This window comes from Podarcis muralis, chromosome 4, assembly GCF_964188315.1.
Source record: "Podarcis muralis chromosome 4, rPodMur119.hap1.1, whole genome shotgun sequence".
Lineage (NCBI taxonomy): Eukaryota > Metazoa > Chordata > Lepidosauria > Squamata > Lacertidae > Podarcis > Podarcis muralis.
In genome coordinates this window covers 18,291,014-18,304,045 of record NC_135658.1, presented here as the reverse complement: position 1 = coordinate 18,304,045, position 13,032 = coordinate 18,291,014, and the positions used below count along the sequence as shown (strand labels likewise).

The 13,032-nt window shown below is 45.7% G+C and overlaps 1 protein-coding gene across 5 annotated transcripts in view; it reads right to left on the bottom strand.

Annotated features, from left to right (window-relative positions):
* The window catches only part of AMOTL1 (angiomotin like 1), a 77,666-nt gene that overhangs the window by 51,211 nt on the left and 13,423 nt on the right, over positions 1-13,032 (bottom strand). Inside the window, exons 2-3 of one of the 5 annotated variants that reach the window (XM_028726103.2) lie at positions 11,399-11,575; positions 8,883-8,933 (exon numbers count right to left, since the gene is read on the bottom strand). In XM_028726103.2, coding sequence (XP_028581936.2) covers positions 8,883-8,933; positions 11,399-11,483 — 136 coding nt within the window. In that variant the 5' untranslated portion in view covers positions 11,484-11,575. Of the gene's footprint in view, positions 1-1,114; positions 1,365-1,417; positions 1,640-8,882; positions 8,934-9,222; positions 9,346-11,398; positions 11,576-13,032 lie in introns of those variants that run through there. The other 4 variants (XM_028726105.2, XM_028726104.2, XM_028726107.2 and 1 more) reach the window with 4 other exon arrangements.

Genomic DNA, 13,032 nt, shown 5'->3' with positions numbered 1-13,032 from the left:
TTTTCAGGCTTGTGGATCCCCGACATGGTTCGTTTCAGAAACCAGGCACGCCACACAGTCATACATTTATAACTGCGTCCCTTGGAAAGGGTTGCCAACTTTTTTTTAACAGACAGACAGACAGACAAGATAGGGTGTCCAAGCAAATCCCAACCGTGGAGGCACAAACATGGAAAACGCTTCTGCAGTGTGGACGGATGCCTGCTTGTTGGAAACCTCTTTGGGGGCCAAGAGCGTCTCCAGAGAAACAAAAGGTGGCAACCACCTGACCTTGGATTCCCCCAACCCTCCAAACTGACAAGCCACCAGCTTTTCTTGAGCCTCAAAAGAGCGCTAAACCTGGCGATGATGGATCATCTCCCTAAAGGCAGAGCAAAACCCCACCATATGACAGACCTATTTTGGAAACCACACATTGATATGCGCTGTCACCGAGGGGGAAAGCTAAAGCAGCCTCCCAATGCTACAGCAGCCTCCTGTCAAGCAATGAAAAACAGCCTGGCACGCTATGCCCTGCTTTTTCAAGAACACTCTCAATGCACTATATGTCCTTCCTTCTTGCTATTTTCCTCCTGGCATGTACACGCACCCCTGCTCTGCTTGTAGGAGAATATCACGCTTCTCGAAATCAGGTCTTTATTTTATGCAGGATATTTACAGGGCACTTGATTGAAAAGCTCCCCGAGCAGGATACAAATAATTACTATTTACTTTTAAATTAGAGGCAGCTCCTCTGCTCTGCTCATGCTCTCTCTCCGTGCTCTACTTTTTTCAATGCAGTCAGCTGAACTATGGAGCAGCCCGGATTCAACTCTACAGAAATCAGGACTTTCCCCCGGCCCTCTTCGCGGGTCAACAACTTAAAAATAAGCTAAACGAAAAGCTTTCCTACCATATGTCCAAAAAGTTCCCCAGAGTACAACTAACCCCTCTGGCTTTCCAGATCGCTATGAACATCCATGCCTAGGGAGTGGAGGGGGGGTGGGGAGTCCTAAAATTGGCAGGCAACTCCGCACTTTCCCCTCTCCATCATCCCTGCAGAGGATGACGCGCTGGCTGCCCCGGGCTTTTCCTCTCTCTCTCTCTCCCGCACCGCGCACAGTTCCGTCGTTACCTCTTTGGCTCCGAAGTTTCCCCGCAAGAGACCCCGCGAAGCGAGCGCGGCTCAGCTTCCCACTTCCAGCCCAGCCCAGGAAAAAGAAAAGAGAAGGAAGGGGAGGAGAGGAGAGAAGCAATGGGGAGAGGAGGGGTGTCTCTCCCCCCCCCCTCCCCAAGCGCGCAAATGACAGGCTGCGTCCTCGCAAAGCGCCGTTTGCAGGCGCTCCGAAAAAGCAGCAAACAAACACGCACGAAATACTCCAAACAGCCCCTATTTCCCCGCGCCGGAATGCCAGGAATGTCAGCGGAGCTTTTTTACCTACTGCCCAAATCATCGCCGGCTTCTCTGGGTCCTAATGTTGGCCCATGTATTCGCCCCGCCGAGCGCGCTCTCTTGTCTGCCTCTCGCTTTCTCCGTCTCTCTCTCTCTGGGCAGATCTTCCTTCTTTTCCTTCGCCAAGCAAGAGCGGTCCCTTGGAAAGGCGGCCAAGGGGCTGGGATTGCCAGCGTAATTCTACCCGCTCCGCCGCCGCCAACCCACACGCTCCAGCAGGGAAGTCGCACATCGCCGCCGCGCGGCGCTTGCCAGGTCCTAGCGCGCGGAAACTCCAACTCTCCGCCCGGGGAAAGTTCCTTTCTCGCCGGGTGGTGGGAAGGACATACCCTCCAGCATTTCTCTGATGCAAACAGGGGCGTCCAATCAATAATAATAATTTTACTCTTTATACGCCCGCCCATCTGACTGGGTTGCCCCAGCCACTCTGGGTGGCTTCCAACATATATAAAAAACATAATAAAACATTTAAAAGGGCATACCCTCCAGCATTTCTCTGGTGCAAACACGGGCGTCCAATCAACAATAATTAATAATAATAATGCAAATAATAATAATTTTACTCTTTATTTTACTCATAATAAAACATTTAAAAACTTCCCTACACAGGGCTGCCTTCAGATGGCTCCATGGTGGAATAACTCCATGTTGTTGTTGTTGTTGTTTAGTCGTGTCCAACTCTTCGTGACCCCATGGACCAGAGCCTGCCAGGCAATCCTGTCCTCCACTGCCTCCCGCAGTTTGGTCAAACTCATGCTGGTAGCTTCGAGAACATTATCCAACCATCTCGTCCTCTCGTCCCCTTCTCCTTGTGCCCGCCATCTTTCCTAACATCAGGGTCTTTTCCAGGGAGTCTTCTCTTCTCATGAGGTGGCCAAAGTATTGGAGCCTCAGCTTCAGGATCTGTCCTTCCAGTGAGCACTCAGGGCTGATTTCCTTCAGAATGGAGAGGTTTGATCTTCTTGCAGTCCATGGGACTCTCAAGAGTCTCCTCCAGCACCAGAATTCAAAAACATCAATTCTTTGGCGATCAGCCTTCTTTATGGTCCAGTTCTCACTTCCATACATAACTACTGGTAAAACCATAGCTTTAACTATACGGGCCTTTGTTGGCAAGGTGATGTCTCTGCTTTTTAAGATGCTGTCAAGGTCTGTCATTGCTTTTCTCCCAAGAAGCAGGCATCTTTTAATTTTGTGACTGCTGTCACCATCTGCAGTGATCATGGAGCCCAAGAAAGTAAAATCTCTCACTGCCTCCATTTCTTCCCCTTCTATTTGCCAGGAGGTGATCTTGCACAGAGCCCTTTCCTTCGTTCCCTTAATGGCCCATCACCCAGGCTATTACCTCACAAAGAAGCTAGGCTGGCTATTACAAGAATTAGAAGAAGGCCCAAGCATTCAGAATAACCTCCCCTCACGCATGACAATACTTTCAAGAATATATTTGAAAAAGAGTGGTGTTTTGTAACTTTATTTGTTACAGGGTGTGTTTTCATTCATTCATTCATTCATTCATTCAAATGAATGGAAACAGCACTGCTGTTCCAAAAATTCAAAAACAGTTTGAAACACCATCTTCTGCCCAAGCACTACCTAATGATAGGACTGGCTTTGCACATTGCATCTTCAGAGGAGCCCTTGCAATATAAAATCTCTCCATCAGTACATTCCCTCCCTACCCTAATTAATGATGAACATTTTGCTAGCTACATTTATAGTTAGAGGGTGGCATCAAGAGAGTCACTTACCATCACCCCATCAATGGTCTAGCGAAAGAGTGCTGCTTATTCCCAACTCATCACAAACCTCATTTCCCCGTCCCCCAGAAACACAGCTCGCCGCAGCACATCTTGCGGCAAAAGTAATCTGCCGGCTGAAATTGCGTCAGGTTGAAGAGTCAAAGGAGCTCCTCACTGCATGCCTTGTCCCACAGTAGCTCCAAAGTTCCGTCTGCAAGAAGTGTTTAAAGCGAGCCTTGCTACCACATGGCTCATTGGCACCCGAATCCGGTAGGCACTGAAAGAGACCTTGTATTCCACCCCTAAAATTAATAGCCGCCACGAGATCTTTTGCCATGGTGATGAATGTACATATTTATAACATATCCGCCTAATGCGCCTTCTCCTAACGTACAGGGCTGCTGCTGGAAAGAGCACCGAGAAAAGTCACCGCACATCTGTTTTCTCTATTTGGATGTGAAGAGCGCCCCTTTCTTACTTTCTTTTAATAATTTGACCTCTTTTGTTTCTGACAGAGGATGCTGTCAGCCACAGCACTGGCTCCTTGGATTCATTCCAAGATCAGATGAGGTCAGAATGTGAGAGGGGGGAGAAAAAAAAAAAGGCAATTCTCACAGCTGGGTGGCCACTAAATAATCTGAGCAAACAGCTTGGGGGAGATTTTTTTGTTTTTTAAAGAACATCAAATGGAATTGGATTTCTAGTTGTGCTGCAATGAAAATCACAAAGGCTTTAGCTTCCGACTCTTTTTTGTGCACGTCCACACTGGCATCTGGCTCTGTTCTGCATCAGCTGCCAAGGACCTCTACAGGATACTGACTGGAGGGATCATTACTGCAACTGCTCTGCCTCTGTTGGGTTAGGAGAGAAGCTGAGAATTCAGACTCTCGCCAGTAAGAATGGCTCAGTTTGCATTTCAATGCAAACCTACCTATTTTGTACTTTATGGACCAATAGGCAAACCAGGTGGCGCTGTGGTCTAAACCACAGAGCCTAGGGCTTGCCGATCAGAAGGTCAGCGGTTCAAATCACCGCGACAGGGTGAGCTCCCATTGCCCGGTCCCTGCTCCTGCCAACCTAGCAGTTCGAAAGCACATCAGAGTGCAAGTAGATAAATAGGTACCGCTCCGGCAGGAAGGTAAACAGCGTTTCTGTGCGCTGCTCTGGTTTGCCAGAAGTGGCTTAGTCATGCTGGCCACATGACCTGGAAGCTGTACGGTGGCTCCCTCGGCCAATAAAGCAAGATGAGCACCGCAGAGTCGTCCGCGACTGGACCTAACAGTCAGGGGTCCCTTTACCTTTAGGCAAACCGAAACACAGTTATTCTTCAAAATCCAGACTTCTCAGAATTCTGCTATGCAGTTCTCCAAATAATGTGCACAGAAATGTGTCTATTTGGGGAAAGTGTGCCCCAAAATGCACATATTAGTGAAAAATGGCATACAAAAATGTGTTTTTGCTTTTGGAAATGGGCACTGCATTAAAAAAATGTGTATATTCAGCGAAATTTGCACTGAAAAGCTGAAGAATGTTCATGAGTCCTTAAAAAGAAATCACAGACCGCTGAAATGTGGAGAAATGAACTTAATACATGAAAAGCAAGAATGTAAAATTGACAGATTCCTCCATATGTACTTGGCAGCCTCTGTGCTTAAAAAGGGGGAGGGGCACTAGGATTCCAGAAGATGTGAGGAACCATGTTGTAGATGGGCTACTTCATACAACTGGTTCTGCCACAGGACCTGGCTAGATTGCAAACCCATCTGTAGACCCATGCAAGGATTTGAATGGGGCTGGCAAGCATTTGAACTTGTATACGGTGCTAAACCTAGAAAGGGGGAGCTTCTGGCCCACCACATATTTACATACAATATATGCTGCATTTCCAAGCCAAGTCCATTCAAAACAACTTGCAGCAATAAAAGACTACAAGTGTGAAAGAAGCCCAATATTACTAATACCAAGAGTAAAATACCTGTATACCACGGTTCCAAACTGGCTTTAAAATCCGTCCAGGGCCATTTGGGAGCAATTGTGTCTACGACCCAATACATTCTCTCATTCCAAATAGAACCCAGGAGATCTGGCTGAATCTGCAGGAAACTCCCCACCACCACCAACCCACAGCAGGGAATTCAGAGATCCATCTGGATTCATCAGTTTCTTGGGGCCGGTCATAACAAGTTTGTCATCCCCACAGACACTTTGTGCAGCTCTAAAATTAACTGGTCAGGTAACGTCATGGCCAATGGTCAGGGATGATGGGAATTGTAGTCCAACAACATCTGGGGCCCACAGAGCCCCCATCCCTGTGCTAGATAATCAGCTTTAATTTTCCTCCAGCAATGTGCCTAATCTTTGATCCAAAGAAGAATAACTCCTAGCCTTATCTCCAGTGATTGCAAGCACCCTTCCACCCAGAGCTGGGTGTAGCTGAGGAGATCCAGCCAATGCTAATGCAGGAAATCTGCTGATATAGGACCCCTGATAGATAACAATCCAACCTATCAGGAACACTTGTAGCAGTCGAGATATATATATATATATATATATATATATATATATATATATATATATATATATATATATATTGTCCAGTAGCACCTTAGAGATCAATTAAGTTTGTTCTTGGTATAAGCTTTTGTGTGCATGCACACTTCTTCAGATACACTGAAACAGAAGTCACCAGACCCTTATATATAGTGGGAGGGTGGGGTGGGGTTTTCCTCAGGAGGGTAGTAGGAGATGGATGATTGACTCAATGGGTATGGCAAACCTGTTAACGACTGCAGTTAGTCCTACAGGAAAAAGCCAGAGATAGTATACAGATGATTAGCATATGGTCGGGGACAGAGGGTGGCACTTGGGGGGGAATTGTCATCGCGCCACTCCTTGGTGTGTGGAATGCCTCAGGGTGCGATTCTCTCCCCGATGCTTTTTAACATCTTTATGCGCCCCCTCGCCCAGCTTGTCCGGAGTTTTGGGCTGGGTTGCCATCAGTATGCCGATGACACCCAACTCTATCTGTTGATGGATGGCCATCCTGACTCGGCCCCAGACACACTGACCAGATGTCTGGAAGCTGTGGCTGGATGGTTACATGGGAGCCGGTTGAAGTTAAATCCTTCGAAGACAGAGGTCCTCTGGCTGGGACGGGGCGATATGGGATTGAGGGGGCAACTCCCATCTCTTGCGAGGGTGCAATTAGTGCCAGCATCGTCTGTTAAGAGTTTGGGTGTAATCTTCGATACCTCCCTCTCTATGGAGGCGCAGATTACAGCTATAACAAAGGCGGCATTTTTTCATCTCCGCCAAGCTAAGCAGTTGGCTCCTTATCTCTCTCGCCCTGACCTAGCCACTGTGATCCACGCGACGGTCACCTCCAGACTGGATTATTGTAACTCGCTCTACGTGGGGCTGCCCTTGAGACTGACCCAGAAACTCCAGCGGGTGCAGAATGCCGCGGCGAGACTCCTTATGGGGTCTTTGCTGCGAGATCATATTCATCCGGTACTATACCAGCTGCACTGGCTCCCGGTGGAGTACAGGATCAGGTTTAAGGTGCTGGTTTTAACCTTTAAAGCCCTATACGGCCTAGGACCCTCGTACCCACGGGACCGCCTCTCCTGGTATGTCCCACAGAGAAATTTACGGTCTGCAAATAAAACATCCTGAAGATCCCAGGCCACAGAGAGGTTAGGCTGGCCTCAACTAGAGCCAGGGCTTTCTCAGCTGCGGCTCCAATCTGGTGGAACACTCTGTCACAAGAGACTAGGGCCCTGCAGGACCTGACATCTTTCCGCAGGGCCTGCAAGACAGAGCTCTTCCACCAGGCCTTTGATCAGGGCACAGCCTGACCCCCGCCTCTGGCAATCTGCACAGAATGTTGCTTAATGGTTGCCATTAATTTGATTTTAATTAATTTTATAATGAATATTTTAGAATGTTGGATTATTTTGATTGTTGTTAGCCACCCTGAGCCCAGCTTCGGCTGGGGAGGGCGGGATATAAATAAAAAATTATTATTATTATTATTATTATTATGTAATGAGACAGGAATCCAATATCTCTATTCAGACCTGGTCTCTCCATAGTTATCAGTTTAGTGATAAGTTGCAATTCAGCAACTTCTCTTTCAAGTCTATTTCTTTTGTAATAGGAGAGCTGCTTTGAGATCCTGTATTGGATGTCCTGGGAGATTGAAGTGTTCTCCTACTGGCTTCTCTGTCTTGTGATTCCTGATGTCAGATTTATGTCCATTTATCCTTTGGCGTAGGGTTTGGCCTGTTCGTCCAATATAGAGAGCTGAAGGGCACTGCTGCCATTTGATGGCATACACAATGTATGCCATCAAATCACTTGTAGCAATGTTTTTCCTGCACGGGTTGGACTTGATTATCTTTGAGGTCGCTTCTAACGTGATCATTCTATGATTCAAAGGCAGTGCCACATAGCATATTGACTAGGTCAGTATGCCCTGACATTGTAAGATTTCAATCTAACTTGACCTCTCTTCCTAGGAGTATTTTCCAGTCAGGTGGGGCTGCAGAATAGGCAGAATCTGCCCCAAATGTAGGATTCATCTGCAGCTAATACCAAAAGGATCCATCACATACCGAGACTGATTTAGCAAATGATAATTGAGTAAATCATGTGGGTGCCATTGTCACAAGCTACCCCCTCAACACCTGAAACAAACAATACAGATTTGCTTGCAAAGACAGCACTGACCCACACAGATAACATTACGTTGCTATTATGGTACCGATTATAACTATTCACAGAAAAATGTACAACAGCTTGATTAAATCGTGCATCAAAGTTGTGCAGGAGGCTACGAAAGCAAACAAAAAATAACAAGATATCCAAAACCTTGCAAAGGGAAAAGGAGCACCAAACATTCTCATTTTTTGCCTGGGGTGCCATTTGGTTAAGGGCTAGCATTGATTAGAGGTCAAGGGCTAGTATTGATTAGAGGTCAATTGCCACCACACTTGGAGCAAGCAACAGTTCTGCAAGTACAGCCTCTTTGGTCAAGCTAGCTTCACAATAAACCTCCAACACAGGTGACTAAAGCTTCCAAGCGGCAGAAATCTCACATCAAAGCCAAAATTTCTCAGAAAATAATTTTCTGACAATTTTTTTTTGAAAAATGCTCTTTTTTCAAGCTGTTATTGTTAGACGACTGCAGTCCTCCCCTGGAGAACGTTCAGGAAGATATCACCCCCTATGTTGCCCCCCATGAGTTTTGAGTTCATCTGTGGATCCAGTTTTTAATATTTCTCAATATTAGTGAAGGAAGCAATGGGCTTGGGCTCCTGTCTTTTCCAGCCTGGCTCTCCTAGCTCATTCATCCACGAGTATGAAGTAACCATGGAGTTTCAACGTTAAGGGAGCTGGAATCCCTCAGAATTTTCTGTTGCGGAATTTTGCTTCCGCCTGCCAAGAATATTCAACAAAATGTCACCCACAATTTCATCACACACAAACAGAGCGAATACTTCCGTGAAGCCATTTTTGCTCAGCCCTTAAAAACTCACCAAAAAACCCCACAGGGAAATATAGCCATCCTGTATTTTCAGCAATTAACAGTGGATCCTGTACACATCTACTCAGAAGTAAATCCCACCGAGTTCCTACAGGGCTGCAGCCTAAAATATCTCAAAACTGTACTGCAAAAGATGTGAATAACTCCAAAGATATTTACTTACCTATCTGATGGGCACCAAAGATCACTGGATCACCTTTGGAAGCCTCGGTGTCTGGTGGGGGAGAGAAGCAAACAAACCTTTTGAAAAACCAGGGTAATGGCATTTGTCATAATTGATGCAGAGTGGCAGGTCTTCTCTCTTAGCTACTTAGTTTGGATCACCCCTCATACTGTGCCTAAATTCAGCACTGCCTGATTTGATTGATGACGACAATAAACTTTGGACACGGGAAAAAGCATCTCCATCGCAGAAGGATGCTATTCGGTCTCATCAGCCCACAAACTTTGCACTGGCCAAATACTCTGATAGATGGTCGCGCAGCCCCTTTGTCGACTCTCACCTCCTTATTTTGGCAACACCTCCCTGGTGCCATCTTCTTCCTTTGGGGGAACCCAAAGTTTGTTCTGAAAAAGCCATCTGTGGCTTTCAGCTGTGAGGAGTGAATGGAGCATTCCTGTCTCTTACCCACCTGAATTGACACAGCTACCTCCTCTCAGTCAACGCAGCCCCCTTTCTGCCAACTGAGCCTGCCTCGCATTGGTTGCTAGGCAACCAAAGCAGGCATATTCTGCAAACGTAATAGGCATTAACTCTCCATCCTTTTTTTAGGTTGTGTTTTAGAAATTGTATCCCCCTCCCACAAAAAATAAAAATAAAAATAGTAATGACCAGATCCAAATTGAATAAATCGTCAAAATGCCACAGTCTTCTGAATGTAGAGTAAGTACCGGTAATCACAGAAGCAGCCCACATAGTCCATAGGTATTTGTGGAGCCAGAGTACTTCTCATTTGGTAGGATAAAGTGGGGTGCAGGGGGAATGTTAATCTTCACTTCTTCTCTGCACCTGTTTGCAGCTTTTTCACCCCCTTTTTCATCAGGCCTGCAACATTTTTATCAGCCTATGGTGTCATGGAGAAAACAACCGTCTCCCTGCCTGCTTTCTTTCTTTATATTAGCCTCCCTCCTTCCCCCCCCCCCAAAAAAAAACCCTCAGTGCCTTAGAAGTGGATTTAGCCTATATTTTTCTCTCAGCCACTCTGAGGCAAATTAGGCCGAGAAAGAGCAACGAAGCCTAGATCACCCACTGAGCCTCATGGCTGAATGAGGATTCGAAGCCAGTGGCCCCATGCAGACATTTGTCTGCTGCATGGGTAGGCAAACTAAGGCCCGGGGGCCGGATCCAGCCCAATCACCATCTAAATCCGGCCCATGGACGGTCCAGGAATCAGCGTGTTTTTACATGAGTAGAATGTGCCCTTTAATTTAAAATGCATCTCTGGATTATTTGTGGGGCATAAGAATTCGTTCATTTATTTATTTTTCCAAAATTTAGTCCAGCCCCCCAATAAGGTCTGAGGGACAGTGGACTGGGCCCCTGCTGAAAATGTTTGCTGACCCCTGGTCTACTGCTTCATAAACCATTATTATAAAGCCATGGATGAAAGAGTCGGAGGACCAGACTACTGGTTGCCTGTGCGTACACTTGGATAAGAGGCTGTATTCCCCTGTAGATATTTTTGGCAGCGCCAGCCAGCATAGCCAATGGTCAATGATGATGGCAGTCGTAGTCCCACAAATATCTGCCATAGGTTCACCACCCCTGGTTAACGAAAAGGTGCAATGTCTTCTGCTGCAGAGTATTGAAATGGGTTTAACAGTGGAGACAGGGATCCTAAGAAACAAATCCACTCTTAACATAGGACAACTTTTAATAATAAATAGGGCTACCAAAGGTTGCTAATTATCTCTGTGTGCCTTTAGAATCCTTCCTTCAATGCAACACAGTGCAAACACTTTGGTTCCCATCCTAGATCACCCTCACTACAAAAAGCCCCTTACACATGTAGAAAGCAAACTGTTATTTGCTATTTTTATTATTATTGGGTATACAGTCAGCCTGAAAGCCAACCTAAATGTAATGCAGCAAGAGATCTGCGATTAGGATCTCCAACTTATTTTAACAGACATGTAGGAAACACTAGGAAAGCAGGTATCTAGGAGAGAGTGTTTAACTGTTTTGTTATTTCTCCTTTCCTCTGATCTCCACTATTGGCCTGGGAGGAAAATTTAAGTTCAGTATAACCTATGAAATGCAAAGAGCTATTCTTTCAAAGTTGCACTGTCCCTTCAGCACTTGTCCAATTTTTTTTTTTAAATAAGAATAAAAATCCAACTGAACAATGTTTGCAAAAATGCATATATTAGGGGGAAATATGCATAAAAATGAAAATATTAGTGAAAAGAACATGCCTTATATTAAGGAAGATTGTTTGCAAAAATGTGTACATTAGTCAAAACCACATGTAAACATGTAGTTATTTTTGGGGGGGGGGGGAATGGAATAAAATGCTGAAAATTTTTCATTAGAACTTTGAAAAAAAACCCACATGTTGCTGCAAAATATGGTGAACTGCATTTAAGATTGGAAAAATGAGAAACCGAGAGAATCAAAACTGGCAAAGCCATCCATCCTTAGAAGTGGGTAAGATCTAACAGCCATCTGGAATACCGTACCTCTTAAAGCATTGAGAAAATGAAGAATTCCACTGTGGGTCAGCCAGTTGGCATCATCCAAGTCCCAGTTTTCACTCAAGTCCATCTTTTGGTGCAAGGTCAAAGGAATCGCTACTTTGAACGATCTGTGCAAAGTCAAGGCAAGCTTTGCAAGATGACAAGAGGTGGCAGCTCTTTCTGAAAGAAAAATGTGCAACATATAGTTAATTATGTTAATTGCCAGCGACTTCAGGATATGAAAGAATGGAAGGTTGCCAGTGAAGCAGAAATGCTGCAACGCATTTAAGATTTCCTCTCCACTTCATCTCTAAGCCCCATCACAGTATGGCTATGTGCACACAACACACCCTTAAAACACAGCCGAAGCACATTTCTTCACTCAAAGAATTCTGGGCATTGTAGTTTGTTTAAGGTTGCTACGCATTGCAACTCTGTGAGGGTACACTACAGAGCCCAGAATTCTTTGAGGAGAAAAATGTGCTCTGAATATGCTTTAAAGGTATAATGTGCGCATAGCATAACAACCAACATTTATCCAATGAAAATAGGGACTGTTCAGTTGTGGATGAACATATCAGACGACACAGCGATTCTTCAAACAGCTCTTGTTTATTCAGAGGCCAGAACAGAACTGAACTGAAGGGCTCAGTCAGCCTGCTTATATAGAGCTCCAGTACAACATTACTGTAGCAACTTTCTAAAACTATCCAATCACTGAACGTCACTTTCGATCCTTCATTTGCATAACTATCTACAGTATCCCCCTGCTGGCCCAGGGTGAGAACTTCAGTACATAACAGGGACGTCCCATTCCATAATGATAATTTTACTATTTATACCCCACACATCTTACTGGGTTGCCCCAGTCACTCTAGGCAGCTTCCAACATATATAAGAACATAATAAAACATTAAACAGTTTGGGGGGAAAACCCTTCCCTGTACAGGATTGCCTTCAGATGGCTTTAGGGTCGGATAACTCCATGCCCTCCAACATTTCTCCAATGAAAATAGGGACATCCTAAGGAAAAGTGGGACATTCCAGGATCAAATCAGAAACTGGGACAGCTTCTCTAAATCAGGGATGTCCCTGGAAAATAGGGACACTTGAAGGGTCTGTATTAGTGAAGGTGAATGAAATCTCTTGAGGGTGCAGTTAGTATTGGCATTGTAACTCTACCCCTCCTCCATCGATCATATCAATTAAACTGCCTCTCCAATCCTTGGCTGTGCTGCTTTCTGTAGGAAACTCACTAAGGCCCTGTTTGCACTGTACATTTTAGACAATATCAAACCAAGAATTTGTCAAGGGTGCTGAGTGTTGTTCAGAGGACCCTGTTCCCAGGGCTGTCTTAAGCATATCCAGTGTCGTGGTGCAAAGATCCCTCCGGCGCCCCCCTCGGCAACTCCAAAACAAGGGAGGGGGCGATGGAAAATGTCCTCTGCCTCCTCCACTGCCCTGAACCCTTGTGTGGTGGCGGCGATCAAGCAGGAAAACGTGCTGATGGACGTGCTCTCCGGTGTCGGGGGACCCGAGAAGGCTGCACACAGCCTTTTGGCAGGAAGCAGGAGGAGGACAATGGCGACCAGGAGTAGGGCCGTCTTTAGCAGATGCAGAGGCCATCCTAAGCCTGT